We start from the raw sequence: 16060 nt of genomic DNA, 5'->3' as shown, positions 1-16060 counted from the left end.
ACTGCAGTCAACCCATGTTTTTAGCTTTATCATGAAGATTGCTTCTTTCTAGCTACAGAATATCGGTATGTATTCTCTCTCACTGCAGCTCCTGGTGCTCTGTGTCTTCAAATCATTTAAAGCCTATAGCTTGCTTTGGGGAGTTAGTACAGGATGTAAGGAAGGCTTTGCCGGAAGAACATTGTAAATCATGAGATTTGACTATGATATTCCCACATAGTGTAATAGCCTCTTTAATATGTAGTGGTCCTGTTTGATATAAAAATCATTTAATAAAAGAAATAACTAAATTGTTAAAATAACTGTTAAACACATGACATATCTTTTCTGGTAGTGTGTTTGACAGTTAACATGCAGTAAACATTTAATTGACTTTAAGCTTGAAATGTTCAGAATGCTCTAACCATTGCTACAGAATCTTTTCTGCAGCAAATCAAGTATTGTGTGTGTTTTTTTCTACCTGTAGCTTATCAGGCCCGGTCCAAAGCCTTCTAGCAGAAGGGATTGATTCCTGTCAGGGGTTGCTGCCAAGACATCGGAAGGATTTTTGACCAAGGTTTTCAAAAGCTCAGTGTCACATCTGCCATTTGATTAAGGGGGGATTTTGGATGCAGAGTCTGGCATTTTTTTTGTCCTTTGTGTGGCTATTTTGTTTGTCTTTTGTCTCTTCTAGAATTGAGCAGTGTTCACACTAGTTTTTAAGTAGTTGGGTGAATTATATTTTACATAACCATGTTAATTGAAATTAATATATTCCCATTAACTTTTAATTATAAAATAGTGTGGACACAGCATGTCTTCTAATTGGCGATTAACCCCTTAAAATTTGTGAAATACATTCATGTAGGAAAAGAATTTGTATTTTGTTTTAATAAATTAACAGTTTCTTTGTTTTGTTTCATTGACTATTAGGGAACAAGTATGATTTTAGCACAATATATCTAAGGGGTTAATCTACTTAAAATATAAAAATGGGTACAAAAATCCACACTAAATTTAACGAAAATTTCCTACTTATAGCTCTTATTTATTTTTAACTTATAATAGGTATTCTGGCATCATTGAATTTATATTATATAAAATCTACAAAGTTATGCTTGTGTACAAAAAAATTATTGGAAGAATTTGTAAGATTCTGAAATACAGTAGATTTAGAAACTTTCTACATTGACCATAGTTATCTGTTTACATTTTGGCTTTAACGTATTGTAAATAAGGAGTCAGAGGGCCTACTACATAGTCTTCATGTTGTGGAGAGTGGAAGTAGTTAAGGCAGATTTTCTTCTTTTTCAGGGTAGTTAGCTATCCTTTCTTTGTCCTTTCTCCTTATCTCATTTTTCAGATACCTTTTCATATTTCATCTATTCATGAGAACAAGAACTTACCTCCTAAGACTTCTAAATTTCTGGGCTGGAGAGATGGCTCATTGAGTAAGAGCACTTGCTGCTCTTGCAGATGACCCCATTTCAGTTCCCAGCACCCAGGGTCAGGCAGCCCACAACCAACTCTGCTCCTGGCCCTGGCCTACGAGATCTGCTGCCTTCTGGACTCTATGGGCACCACAAAGATGCATAAATAAAAATAAAATTGATTTCTAAATTCTTATAAGACAAAAATTCAAGCACTTTACCCAGACTAACAGTACTCATTAGTTTTTATATTTCTTCTTTTGTTGCTCATAGTCATTTGAAATACCCAGTAAATTATTGTATCCTAAATTCATCATGGTTTTTGGTGCTCTCTAGCTACTGCTTGTACTCAGCAGATTATTTTCTATAATTTTCCTGCATTTAAAAAATACACTATAAGCCAGGCATGATGGCTCACACTCCTAATCCCAGCTCTCAGAGGCTGAGGGAGGAGAATAAACCATGAGTTCAAGGCCAGCCTGAGCTATAGATGACCTTGTTTCAAAAACCAGAAAAGCAAAATGTACTAAAGTTGATGGCAACTCTGAATTAAATGAAGTATTAACTATTTGATTATAGAATAGTTTGACCAGCAAATTTATTATCTTCTGCACGTTTTATAGGTATTTCAGATAAACATGTAGCTGGCCTTTTTGGATCTTCACTTTTGTGAATGATTTATTAATGTAAACTGGTCTTTGTTAATGTAAATCTAATTTCTTGTCCTAATTTAGTTTCCCATTTTTTTAAGCTTTATTAAAAAGTAACACATTTTAGCCAACTTAAAAAGACTACATATTTACCCTCAGAGCACTCTGCTTATGGCTTCTTTTCTGTACTTAATTGTATTTAACTGTGCTAGTTCCTGTAGCCTTTCTCTGCTTTACTCATTGTTTCTCTCTGCTTGCTGTTTGGAATACTTGTAATGAAAACTTTCCATTTTAGAAAGCATTTCATATTCCCTTACGACATGCTAAAGTTCTGTTGAACATAAAGAATTGAATTCTCATAGAACTAAACCTAATTTTGGTCCTTTGGTTTTTTTGTAATTGTTGTATTGACCATTCCATATTTATTTAAGTTCTTTCTTATATTAGCCCCAGAGTAACCTAAAATACTTTACCAACTTGGTCAATTATTGTACATTCCCATTTAAGGTGGATTTTTGTGTTCCCTTTTGTCTTTGTCGTCTTTGTGCTGGTGCGCTGTGTCCAATAATCTTTCCTTTAGATTTCATTTTGGTGAGTAAGGTTTCTATTTCCAGAAAATTATTGTATCATGGAAGAGTTAATCTTAATTCTCCTTTTGTTCTTCATATTGTATTATGTAAATTTGTTGAAAGTTACTCCCTGGACGAATTAAACTGAAAAACTCTCAAATGGCTCACGTGACACTGATGCTACTTTAAGGAAGTGTCTTGCTCACCTGGTCAAACACCCATTCCTCACTGCATTTTGCCAATTCAATCCATTTTAGATGTAACCTCGGGTATGGTGAAAGACCCACCGGACGTCTTGGACAGGCAAAAATGCCTTGACGCTCTGGCTGCTCTACGCCACGCTAAGTGGTTCCAGGTTCGGAACATCATTTTACTTTTTTCTTGTAGCCTTATGAGAGAGTAGTTCAGTACATGTTTAACTATGCTTAAACATTTCAAAAGATTGCCTAAGCAACACTATTTTAAATTAAATCTCAGAAAATAAGGTATCATAGCTGAGTATAAAGATCTGCATTTTGCAGTTACTATTAATTTGACAATAAACAGGCTTGGGGGATGTTTGTACTCCGGGTTTTTTATTTTTAGTGGCTATATTTGAAGTTGACTTCTTCGGGAACATCACGTGTTTTTGTATATATATTTTATTCCATAAGGCTGCAGATGAACTATGCTTTAAATAATGGAATATGTGTTTAAAGCTTTGTGTATAGTTTTAAGATTTTCCCCTTTCTCTAAGTTGATGAGTGTAGGGAATGAAAGGTGAGGAACCGCTGCTTGGTTTAGTGACTTTGCAGACATGCAAAGGCACAGACCGGAAACCAAACAGATCTTCTCAACCTTCCAGTCCCTAGACAAACCTGTTAGCTCTTTACTTTTCTTTTCATTCCTAATTTAGGCAGAGTTTTTTCAGTTTACTGTTTTGTATGAACACAGGTCAAGGTTCACAGGGGATCAAGAAATATTATTCTTGTATAATCTGTTTACTTTGACCTAAATACTAGCTTTAAATACTAACTCTGGCATAAAATACTGCTGTAAATGGCAGCTCATTGAACCCAACTTAAATGTAATTATTTTTATTTTTATTTTTAATCTGAGCTTCCATTGAACAGTGGTATTTTAACTTTTTTTCATCAAGGGATATTTTTGATATTTCTAAGATTAATTCAGTTGGTTTTTGTGTTGCCCTCAAGGCTAGAGCTAATGGCCTACAGTCCTGTGTGATTATCATACGTATTCTCCGAGACCTTTGTCAACGAGTTCCAACTTGGTCTGATTTTCCTAGCTGGGTAAGTACCTTGTGACAGCCCCATATGACAGATGAGCATTTAGAAAGGTCTTTTCTGTTTACTCTTTGTCCTCTGACCCTCCATTTTCATTTACATATCGATAAAAATCCTGGGGATTTGAAAATACTTACTTTCTTAAGATATACTAATTAAAAAATTATGCTTGGGCTGGAGAGATAACTTAGTGAGTAGAGGCATTTGCCAACAAGCCTGAAAACATGAGTTCCATTCCTATAACCCATATGGTGGAAGGAAAGAATTGACTCCTAGAGCTTGTCCTTTGACCTGAATATGTATACCATGGTGCACAGAAGAGTAGGGAGACACACAGTGAAGGAGTGAGTAAATGAATGGTTGTTTAAAAAAAACAAAAGTAAGATGGTTTGCAAATTTTAGAAGAAGAATTATACTGGACTGAGTGACAGCTCAGCTATGCAAGCTTGAGGGCCTCAGATCAAGTCCCCAGAACTCACATAAAATACTGGGCATGGTGGACACACACTTGTCACCTTAGTATTGTGCTGGCCACGACAGGAGCATTACTGTCCAGGTTCAGAGAGAGACCCTTTCTCAAGGAAATTGGGTAATGAGCTATGCGTGTGAGAACCTGTCTTAACAAACATAAAAAGACCCAATGCGTTTATTTAAAGACAAACTGTTCGTGAATAGTAAACATTCACATAGAAATTTGTTCAGAAATAAAATTTAACCTGTTGATTTCAAAGTAGGTTATTAAAAATTAAATAGCCAAGGTTGCCAGGTGTGGTGGCTCATGCCTTTAACCGAAGCAGGAAGCAGAGGCAGGTGAATCTCTGTGAGTTCGGGGACAGCCTGGTCTACAGAGTGAGGTAAAGGACAGCTAGAGTAGTTACAGAAAAAGAAACCCTGTCTTGAGAAAATAAAGTCCCCCCCCCCAAAAAAAAAAGCCAAGTTTATCTTTTATTTATTTTTTTATTATTTGTTTTTGTCTGTGTTTAAGAATTCCATGCTTTAAGCCAGGCATTGGTGGCACACCCCTTTGATCCCAGCACTCACAGAGGCAGGTTGATCTCTCTGAGTTTGAGGCCAGCCTAGTCCACAGAACTAGTTCCAGGACAGCCAAGGCTACACAGAGAAACCCTGTCTTGAAAATACAAACAAAAGCCTGGACTTTGGACTTAAGACTTGTAGGGCTCAATTGTTTTTTTCCCAGATAAATTATATTTTTTTAGCGTTACAAATTACATACTTACTACACTGCAAAAACTTTTAGAAGGATGTGTTCCAAGTTCTCATGATTATTTCTAAGGGGAGTGCGAGAAGGAAATAATTAAGATAAAGAACTGTAATGTTTCATTTTTATTGAGGGAGTAGGGAGAGATACATGTGTTTGTTACTTGTGTGGTTAGATCTTCAAATTATGAATGGAATCCAGGTATTGTACGTACCTGGTTTCACAGCACTAGGGAACCGTGAGGCAGAGCATTGTAAGTTACATTGTAAGACCGTATGTCAAACAAGCCAAGTGAAACAAAAATACATAAATGAATCAAAGATGAATGCAACTGTGTATTTGAGGCAGGCATCATGCTGGAAGAGTAGCTGAGAGCTTCCATGTTGAGACAACGGGGATATAGATATATATAGATATATATCTATACCTATATAGATATAGATATATAAATAAAACTAGGAATAGCATAGACTTTTGAAAACTCAAAGCCCACTTCCAGTGACACACCTTCTCCAACAAAGTCACACCTCCTGATCCTTCCCAAAACAATTCTACCAACTGGGGACCAGGCATTCAAATATATGAGCATGTACAGACCATTCTCATTCAAACTACCACATTTCCACTCCCTGCTGACATGGACTTGTGGCCGTACCACAATGCAAAATGAATTTAGTCCAGCCTCAAAAGTCCCCAGATTCTTTCACAAATCACAACAGTTTTAGAAATTTAAAGTCTCTTGGAGTCTCAAGGCAGTCTCTAAAGCAAAAAGCAAGTTATATACTTCCAATATACAATGGCACAGTATACAGAACCTTTCCAAAGGAGAGAGGGGGTGCATAATGAGAAAATCTTGACAAAGGCAAGACCAAAACCCAACAGGGCAAATTCCAAATCCAGTAACTCTATGACTGATGTCAAAGAGCTTAGATTGCTTCTGCCTTCCAGTTTTGCTGGCTGCAACAGACTTCTCTCTGTTGTCTGGCTTCTACTCCCTGTCTGCAGCTGATGTTGGCAGACACCCCACAGCTTTATGCAGTGTCCTCTCTGAGCCTTCATGCAGGGATGCCTCTGCCACATACCTGGCCTCAGTAGCTTTCATTAGCCGTCAAGGTGGGTTCCACAACTGTAACAGGCTTCCTTAGACTGCCAGCCCCCAAATCATGACAGGGAGATTTATTATTAATTACAAATGCTCAGCTTTAGTTTAGGCTTGTTTCTAACTTTTAAACTTTAATTGTTTTTAACTTTTTAAACTTAAATTAATCCATTTCTATGTGCTGCCCCAAGACTCATTTACCTCATCTACATACTGTCCATCCTGCTTTCCTGCTTCTTCTGTGGCTGGCTGGCTAGCCCCTAGTTGGCTACCCTTTCTCTCTGCTTGCTAGCCCCGCCTATCCCTTCTCTGCATAGCTATTGGCGGTTCAGCTTTTTATTAGACTAATTAGGTGCCTTAGGCAGACAAGGTGAACAGCAACACATCTTTAATTAGTTAAACAATTATTCTGCAGTACAAACAGATGTAACATATTTTTGACTAGTTAAGCAAACATTCTATTCCACAACACACAACTCTGTACTGTTCTATTGCTCATGATTCTAAGGCCAGAACCATGTGGCAATGGTGCCAAGTTCTTCTGCCTGCTTCAGATGGAACCTGGCCCCCTCCTCAAATTACATTTGCATAAACTTTCCTTTGTTGTTGCTCATTTGAAACAGGTAATTCCTTAGGCCAGTGGTTCTCAGCCTGTGGGTCATGACTCCTATTGAGTCAGACAAACCTTTCACAAGGGTCACATATCAGATATTTACATTACGATTCATAACAGTAGCAAACTATAGTTATGAAGTAGCAGGGAAAATAATTTTATGGGTTCCGAGCATTAGAGTTGGGAACAACTGCCTTAGGCCATTTCTCTTTACAAGTTGTAGGATTAACTGAGTGGTGTCTGGCCCTGAGGGCACCACTCACTCAATTCCATTTCTCCTTGTCTCTTTCAGCACAAACTAAGATTCAAACATCAAATTTCCTGGTGTTCTTTTCATTGTAGACCTACATCAGAGTGGTAACTAATAAGCACTTGACAGTGTAAACATTAGACTGTCTTGAAATCTCCTCTGCCATTGAAATTAGTCCTAAATTCTTCAATAGTCTTAGGCTGATTCTTAGGACAAGGGCAAAAACCAGACACATTCTTTTCCAGAATACCACAAGAATGGTCTCTAACCCAGTTGCTATTATTACCCACCCCTCACTCCCCAAAGACCTCTTGAGCTGGGCCTCTATAGTTCTGTCCATATGGCTCTCAATACTTTTGTCTTCCAGGCTCCTCCTAGGGTGGCCCATTAAATCCTGCTTATAGCATTCAACTACTTTCCTAGTCCAAAGTCTTTCACATTCCTCCAGAAACCGCATGATTGGGCTTTTACAGAACAATAATAGCCCACTCTGTACACCAACTCTGGTTACTTTTCTGTTCCTTGAAGAGACACATGACCAAGGCAACGGAGAGAAAAGTTTACTGGGATCTCAGAGTTTGTGGGGATTAGAGTCCATGACTGTCGTGGTGGGGAGCATAGTGGCAGGTAGGCATGGTACTAGAGCAGTACTAAGAGCTTAATTAAATCTGATCCACAAGCAGGAGGCAGAGAGAGCTAACTGGGAACGTCGGAAGCTTTTGAAACCTCAAAGCCCACCCTCAGTGATCCAGCTCTTCAACAAGGCCACACCTCCTTTCTCAAAGCCCACCCTCAGTGATCCAGCTCTTCAACAAGGCCACACCTCCTAGCCCTTCCCCATTCCACCAACTGTGGACCAAGCATTCAAATTGGGGGGGGGGGGCATTCTTATTTAAGCTACCACAGTTCCATAATGTTTTGGATTTTAGCTTGATATAGTATTGTGGAGTCTTCCTGCTTATCTGAACTTTGACTTCATTTTATTGGCTTCATGTGGTCATTTAGTTTTCTTAGAATCCAAAACTTTAGATTATATTATCATTCAGATAGATTTTTTTTTTTTTTTTTTTTTTTTTTTTTTTCCGAGACAGGGTTTCTCTGTGTAGCTTTGCGCCTTTCCTGGAACTCGCTTTGGAGACCAGGCTGGCCTCGAACTCACAGAGATCCGCCTGGCTCTGCCTCCCGAGTGCTGGGATTAAAGGCGTGCGCCACCACCGCAGATAGATTTTTTAATGTTGATTAGATTTTACTAACAGCGAGTTTGTTTACAGAAATAATGATTGGAAAAAAGAGAGTTCTCATACAAATTTTGCCCCTGTACATGCACAGCTTCCATGTCAGTATTTGTACCAGAGGGGTACATTTGTTATTAATAAACTTTTAATGCATAATTGCCATGCAAAGTGTGTACTTAAAATAGACTTCTCATACTATTCTTTATATGAGTGTAAGATGTCATGCAAATTTGTTCTTTGTTTTATATATTTAGTTGACATAATTACATTTATTAGTTACAGTGGTATGTTTCAGTACACTCACATAAATGTGTAATAACTTGACTGGGTCATTGACGTGTTTATCATTTCAAACATTTATCAATTTTTTTATGTTGGGAGCATTTAAAGTCTTCCAGCAGCTACTTTGAGATGAAACAGTTAAGAGTTAGAAATGTAGTTCATGTTAGAGCACTTGCCAAGAATTTGCAAGATTCTGGGTTTGATTCAGCACCTAACACATGTACACCCCCCAAAAAGAAGTTTGTTAACTAATTGTTGGTAAGCATTGTCACCCTATTGTGCCACAGAACATAGATTATCCTGCTTATCCATTTCTACTGTGTGGCCATTGGCTGTCTTACCACCACCACCTCCACATTCTTCACAGACTCTGCCACTATTCTCTTTGTGGGAACATAGAGTATTTGTGTGTGGCTTGTTATCACATAATGTTAGTTTCTATCCATATTGTTGGAAATGACAAACTAGCATTCTTTATTGGGGCTTAATTCCACAGTTTTTACGACCCACAAATGGTTGAATCTTTTTAAAGTATCCTTTTTCTTACCTTTGTGAGTTATGCTCTAAGGACTGCTTGTGGAAAGAAGTACAATTCAAAAGGCCGGTTTTAGCCTATACTTTAAAATGTGTGTTTATTGTTAGGTCATTAGATGTGGGTAAAGTATATATACCCTTTGTACTCTTAAGGACTGGTTTCCCCCAGGGCTCCAGGATTACAAATTCTCTGCTTCTCCTTCCTCCAAGGAAGAAGGTGAGGGTGGTCAGAAGAGATCTTTACGTTTAGGAAAGTGTCCTGTGGCACAATCCATTCTTCCTCAACTAAGAGGTTATTAGTGAAGTGTTCACTCACTTCCTAATCCCACCCCAAGTTCCACATAGAGAGTACAGGAAGACCTGCTTGAGCATAGTCACTGTTTCTTGGGGGTGGTCTTTTGCTGTCCTTTCCTGTTTGGTGCAAGCTGTTCCATTTTTGCTTGGAGGCAGTAGCATGTGCATTGTACCATTTTTAATTATGTTTGGGAGGAGCAAGAGATCTTGAGATTTGGCTCTGTGCCCTCACCCTGAGATTGGACTGACATTGTTTTACCTCTGGCTTTTTTTTTTCTCTTTCATTTTTCTTTTAAGAAAATTTCTACTCCACATACTATCCACAGATCCCCCCTCCTCCCTCCTCTCACCCCCAGCCCTCTTTCCCAAGCCACCCCTTCCCCACATCTCCCAAATCGAGGTCTCCCAAGGAGAGTCAGCAGAGCCCAGCACACTGAGCCTAGGCAGGTCCAAGCCCCCTCCCACTGCACCAAGGCTGTGCAAGGTGTCACACCACAGGCACCAGGTTCCAGAAGCCTGCCCATAGACCAGGGACAGATCCTGATCCCCCTGCCTGGGTGCCCCCCAAATAGTTCGAGCCAAACAACCATCTTCTGTATCCAGATTACCTCTGGCTTTTACCTTTATTTTTTAAGTTTTATCATTTTATGTGTATGAATGGTTTGCCTACATGTGTATGTATATCGTGTGTGTGCCTGAGAAGGTCGGAATAGGGTTTTAGAGCCCTGGACTGGATGGAGTTAGACAGTTGAGAACCACAAGGTAGGTAGGTACTGGGAATCAAACCTGGGTCTTCTGCAAAAGCAGCAAGTGCTCCTAACCACTGAGCCATTTCTCAGTCCCTGTCTTTCTGATTTTTTTTTTTAATTGTATAACTGAGTATAAGTTTTTTGGCTTTGGAACCATTTTAGGGTTTTGTTGTGGTTTCAAGTTATTTGATTTCTTTGAATTGTTTTTTGAGCTCCTATTTATTGCATTCGTGTGTTTTGTTTGTGTATTTTGAGCAATGTGTGTGTGCCTCTGGGTCAGAGAACACTTTGTAGTAGTCTGTTCCTCTCCTTGGGCTATGACTTCCAGTGATCAAACTCAAGTCGTCAGATTTGCTAAGTCATATGACAGGCCCTGGAATTCCTACTTACAATTGAAATAAAAGTTACAATGGGTACTGGAGAGATGGCTCAACAGTTAAAAGCACTGACTGCCTTCCAGAGGATCTGAATTCAGTTCCCAGCACCCACCTCTAGCAGTTCACAAATGTCTATAACTCCAGCTCCTAGGGATCCAACACCCTCTTTTGGCTTTGGTAGGTACCTCCATACATGAGGCAGACACCCAGCATACACATTAGTAAAAATAAATTTTTTTTTTCAAAAGCTACACTGGATGACCCCAAAGCCTTGTACTAGATGAGAGAAGATAGCCTTCATATGCTTCACTTTGCATGCAGTGTTTGGAGTAGGTAAATCTGTAGAATTTGAAAGTACATTAGAGGAGGAAAGGACAGAGAGGAAGAGGTGTCTACTAGTAGGTATGCAGTGATTTTGAAAAAAAAAAAAACAGGCAGGGCAGTGGTGGCGCACGCCTTTAATCCTAGCACCCAGGAGACAGAGACAGGTGGATCTCCAAGTTTGAGGACAGCCAGGACTACACAGAGAAACCCTGTTAGAGTCTGTAGTTATTAACCTGATGTTTCTCTTCAAACTTAAAATGTAAAATTGGTGTCCCCATAACTTTTGGACTTGGGGACTCATTGTATAGTCCATCCTTGAACTTCTGATCTACTGCCTTGAGTTTGTTTCTTTGTTTGCTTTTTTTGAGATGGAGGTCTCTCTGTAGTTCTTTTGTCCTGGAGCTCACTGTGTAGACTAAGCAGGCCTCTAACTCGCAGAGACTGTCCTGTCTTTGCCCCCAGGGCCCAGCCTGGTTTTTTTGTTTATTATTGAGGTGGCACTAGGTTACCCAGACTCGATTCTCAACCAGTTCATGGGCTTAAATAATTCTGCTTCAGCCTCTAAAGAGATATGAGAGGCTTTTATTTAACTTGAATATTTTTGTATTATAAAAATTATTATTTTACATTTGCATATGTGTTGGAACAACTTGAAGAAGTCAGTTCTTTGTACCTTTAAGGTTCCATCAGTGGTGTGTCTGTGTGTCTCAGGACCACTTGGAAAAGTCAGTTCTCTACCATGGAGGTTCCATCAGGCTCCTCAGCAAGTGCCCTTTACCGCTTGAGCCGTCTCACTGGCTCATTGCCTTATCATAACTTCCATAATCTTCAAAATCTTGAAGGACACTTGCCCATCATTCTGATGGTATTTGAAAACGGTCTTTAAGCTGTTGAGTGTATTTTATGTCTTTAATCTTAGGCAATGGAGTTGCTGGTAGAGAAAGCAATCAGTAGTGCTTCCAGCCCTCAGAGCCCTGGAGATGCCCTGAGAAGAGTATTTGAGTGCATTTCTTCAGGGATTATTCTCAAAGGTAAGTCGCGGGTTTTTATTACGTAAAATTAAGTTGATTTCTTTATTGAATAAGAGGCCTACTTCCCCAAGGAGATAATGCTAATAATGCTTTTCTTTCTTTACAATGATCATTATAGGCAGCCCTGGACTTCTGGATCCTTGTGAAAAGGATCCCTTTGATACTTTGGCAACAATGACTGACCAACAACGTGAAGACATTACATCCAGTGCACAGGTATTTGAATACTTGTTGGATTACTGTCCTTAAGGTTTGGAGGTTTTGTAAATGTTTAGTTACATGAAATAATTGTATAATAGTCACTGTGATAATTATTTGGAAAGTAAGCCTTTAAAGGGGATATTGAAAAGATGTACCTTTCCAGAGGTGGTGGGGCACACTCATTTAATCTCAGCACCCATTCAGGGTGTTTCTTTCATTAAGTTTTTTTTCTCATATTGTTATATGAGGAAGTGAACTAAATAAGAATTCATGTGTTTTTGTGTCAGTGAGATAATCTATAGGTAAAAGTGTGTGCTGCCTAGCCTTATGGCCTGACCTTTGGTTCCTAGAACCCACATGGTAGAGAGAATGGCCCCCAAGTTGTACTCTGATCATGGTATAAATGTGCACCCCCCCAAAAAAGGGATAAATATAAAGTACAAATTTTAGAACATCTGATTTTTAAAATTCATTCCTTATTCTGACTCTTATTTTCAGTTTGCATTGAGACTGCTTGCATTCCGTCAGATACACAAAGTTCTTGGAATGGATCCATTACCACAAATGAACCAACGCTTTAACATCCACAACAACAGGAAACGAAGAAGGGATAGTGACGGAGTAGACGGATTTGAAGCCGAGGGGAAGAAAGACAAGAAGGATTATGATAACTTTTAAAAAGTTTCTGTAAATCCTCAGTGTTCAAATAGGTGCCGCTTTATTGGCTGTTTTCCATTCATAGTAATGTCTACTTCAAAGTTTATCAACAATGTAGAGTTTCATGGAAGAACCAAGTTTTTCTATGACATTAAAAAACTTAATGTACAGTGTTAGGTATTATATGGATGGAAAGACACTGAAAAATAAATTCAACTAGGGCAAAAATAGTGGTTCCATTTTTTTTCCCCATTATTTTGATTTTATTGACTGGTTGCCCTTACTCCCTGTATTTTTGTGTCTTTTATTAACTAGTGTATTGTGTTATGAAATCTTGACTGTATTTAATGCAGCATTTGTGCTTCAGTTGCTCCATGTGTTTTGATACTTTTATTTAGAAGTTTTGTTTGCTTTGACCCTAGTTGTAAGTTACTTTGTGTTATAGATCATATCCTTTACCCCTTAATATTTCACAGCAGTACGTTTTTTTGTAACGTGAAACTGCAGGATTTTTTTCCTTTTGTTATTCTATATGTGAAGGATTAAAATACAAAAATCTACCCTGCCATTTGAGTGCTCAGAACTGGGTGTTTCTGCAGATCTTGTGGCATTTGTCTATCTAGTGTGATATATAAAGGTGTAATTAAGACAAATTCGTTAATCTAATCAAGTTTGCTGTTAGTTGTGCATTAGCAGTATAAAAGCTAATATATACTATATGGTCTTGCAACAGTTTTAAAGCCTCTGCATAATTGATAATAAAATGCATGACATTTTTGTTTTTAATAGTCTTTTAAAATTATAATTTTAGGTTTAACACGTAGATCTTTGTACAGTTGACTTTTTGACATAGCAAGGCCAAAAATAACTTTCTGAATACTTTTTCTTCTGTACAAGTGGAAAGGGCATTTTTCACATATAAGTGGGCTATTGTTTTCAAAAGAACTTTATCATTGTGCAACTAACAATAACTAGCCCTTAATTATGGTGACAGTTCCTTATTAATGTGTGTGTAATTACTCTAACAGCTCTTAACAGTATAACACAGTTGAATGATCCCCACACATCCCATCATCCAGATCATCTATAGGTCTATTAACAGTGAGATTGATAAAGTATTACTGATTTAAAAAAAATAAGATTATCTAAGGAAAAAACAGAAAATTATTTGGTGTGGCCATCTTACATGCTTATGTCTCATATAAAATGCTAATACCCTAGCAGTGGTGTGATGCAAGTTCCATCTTCCTGTTGGTGTATGTATGCTCTGGTACACAGATGTTGTTTGTCACAGCACTACAGTGAGATACAGAAATAAAAACTTAAATTCATAGAACGACTTCATTGTATTATGTGGTAGACTTGATGAAGATGACTTTGGCTTGATACTACGTACGCTTCAGTAAAATCATATTCATATATATACCATATATGTATGTGTTACTCCTGCCAAGTGTATGTTGGCTGGTCACATAATTCTGAAAGTTTTTAGATTCACCACCAAATTGGTTCACTTTTCTAGGGTCAGAACCCTCCCCAGACTAAAGACTAGAAGTCTCTGAGTGTTCTTACAGAACTGTAGTACTATCTGTCTGACTTCAGCATGCCTTTATTTTTATGTTTAGATTTTTGCTAGGAGGTTTTAAGTACCCAGATAATTTTTAGATTTTTTTTTTTTTTTTTTTTTTTTTTGAAAGGAAGGAAGTGTTTTTGCTCAAAGTTTGAGAGGCTAATCATTTTGGTGGGGAAGGTGTAGCCACAGGTGGGTTCATTACATGAGAAGGGTGAAGCTGGAACTCTACATATTGGTCGAATGGGAAGCAGAGGCAGGACAAGACTTCTCACCCTAGACCATATCCTAGAAGTTTCATAACCTCTCAAAACTGCCACTAGTTGGGCACCAAGTGTTTAAACACGGCACCTGGTTGTAGGGGTCAGGCTACTTCATATCTAAAAAAGCATTCTATCCCTGGCTCTGTGTCCAAGTCATGCATGTCATGAGGTGACCTGCAGCACACTGAGCAGCCCTACCCCTGCACCTTGTCATTCATAGTCCACATGACTTCTCTTGGTCCATCCCCTTCAGTGCTGACAGCTTTCCTCAGTTGAACACCCCACATTTCTGGCATCACACACCCTGGTGTCTCCACTAAGGAGCTCTGTGTAGGGAATCTGACCCTGCTACACATTGCCTAGCATCAGTGACTCTTAGAACCTTGTTTCAAACCTCCATGACAGTAACTGTTGTATCAGGATGCCAACCACACAGCTTCATTGGGCTCCATGTGGCTTCATGGGTGAATCTGGGAAAACACCTAGGCAGTGTTTTCTGCCAGGTTACCCTGGAGGTACTCTGAGCTCTTTTCCTCCAAATGAATAGTTAGAAAATAATCTTTATGGATTCTTTGGGAATTTCACGTCATACACCTCAGTCTTTCTCATTTCCCAGTCCTTCCACATCTGCCCTCCATGCCTGTAACCTCCCCCCAAAAAGAAAAAAAAATTTTTTTAAATCTCTCCAATGCCTCTGGGCAACCGTCTGTTCCTCTATCAATTGCTGCTTTCTCTCGTACCAGTCATAGCTGTCCCATCTCTAGTTCCACCCTACATGTACCACTCTACTCTGTTTTTCCTGTCTCTCCATCACATGTTCACCATATTCACATGGTAGCCTTGGAAGCCGTGGTGTGTCACACAGTATTCCCTTTTGCGCAAACAGCTTTATTTGCAGATGTTCGTTGCAGTGAGTCATTGATCTGAATCAAGGCCTCTGGCCTCTGGCCCAAATCAACACTGGGCCCTCTCTGAGACTCCTCTGGGAATATCCTGCTGTTGCTCAGTCATGGAGATCCTGTGGCTGTGATTCTATGGGATTAGTCCCTTCATGCTCCAGCAGCTCATAGATGGGATAGATGTTGGGGTGGGCCATCTCAAAGCTCTGGATCTGGGCCTGGATGGTAGCTGAGTTGGTCATTCTGTGTCTCCCAACAAAGGGCAGGGTGAGCTGTCCTGCAACTGTATCAGCCCATGTCACTGTCACAGTGCTGTTGGCTGGCAGGGGATGGGGCCAGCTCTTTAGTAACCACACCATGAGGAGTATAGCCAGCTCAAATGCATATTTTCAGCTAGGATTTCAGTTTTAACCCCTAAGACCTGAAGTGTATTGGGTCCTGCTCTCAAAGCACCTTTCCTTCACCCCACTCTTAACATAGTCTTACTGTAATTCATAGTTCTTTGCTGAACTATGTATTTACATCTTTTCTCTGAGTAGTAACCATGCCAGA

General features: G+C 39.1%; 1 protein-coding gene across 4 annotated transcripts in view; it reads left to right on the top strand.

The window, feature by feature from the left end:
* The window catches only part of Zfr (zinc finger RNA binding protein), a 64671-nt gene extending 50556 nt beyond the window's left edge, over nt 1-14115 (top strand). For all 4 annotated transcript variants that reach the window (XM_052743103.1, XM_052743101.1, XM_052743104.1 and 1 more), the window contains 5 exons: nt 2886-2983; nt 3822-3917; nt 11807-11918; nt 12037-12134; nt 12618-14115. In XM_052743103.1, coding sequence (XP_052599063.1) covers nt 2886-2983; nt 3822-3917; nt 11807-11918; nt 12037-12134; nt 12618-12797 — 584 coding nt within the window. In that variant the 3' untranslated portion in view covers nt 12798-14115. The remainder of the gene's footprint in view (nt 1-2885; nt 2984-3821; nt 3918-11806; nt 11919-12036; nt 12135-12617) is intronic.
* The last annotated feature ends 1945 nt before the right edge of the window (nt 14116-16060 follow it).

The sequence above is a fragment of the Peromyscus californicus genome, unplaced genomic scaffold (assembly GCF_007827085.1).
Source record: "Peromyscus californicus insignis strain IS unplaced genomic scaffold, ASM782708v3 Scaffold_18__1_contigs__length_77618521, whole genome shotgun sequence".
Taxonomy (NCBI): domain Eukaryota; kingdom Metazoa; phylum Chordata; class Mammalia; order Rodentia; family Cricetidae; genus Peromyscus; species Peromyscus californicus.
This window is presented reverse-complemented; position numbering and strand designations above follow the sequence as displayed.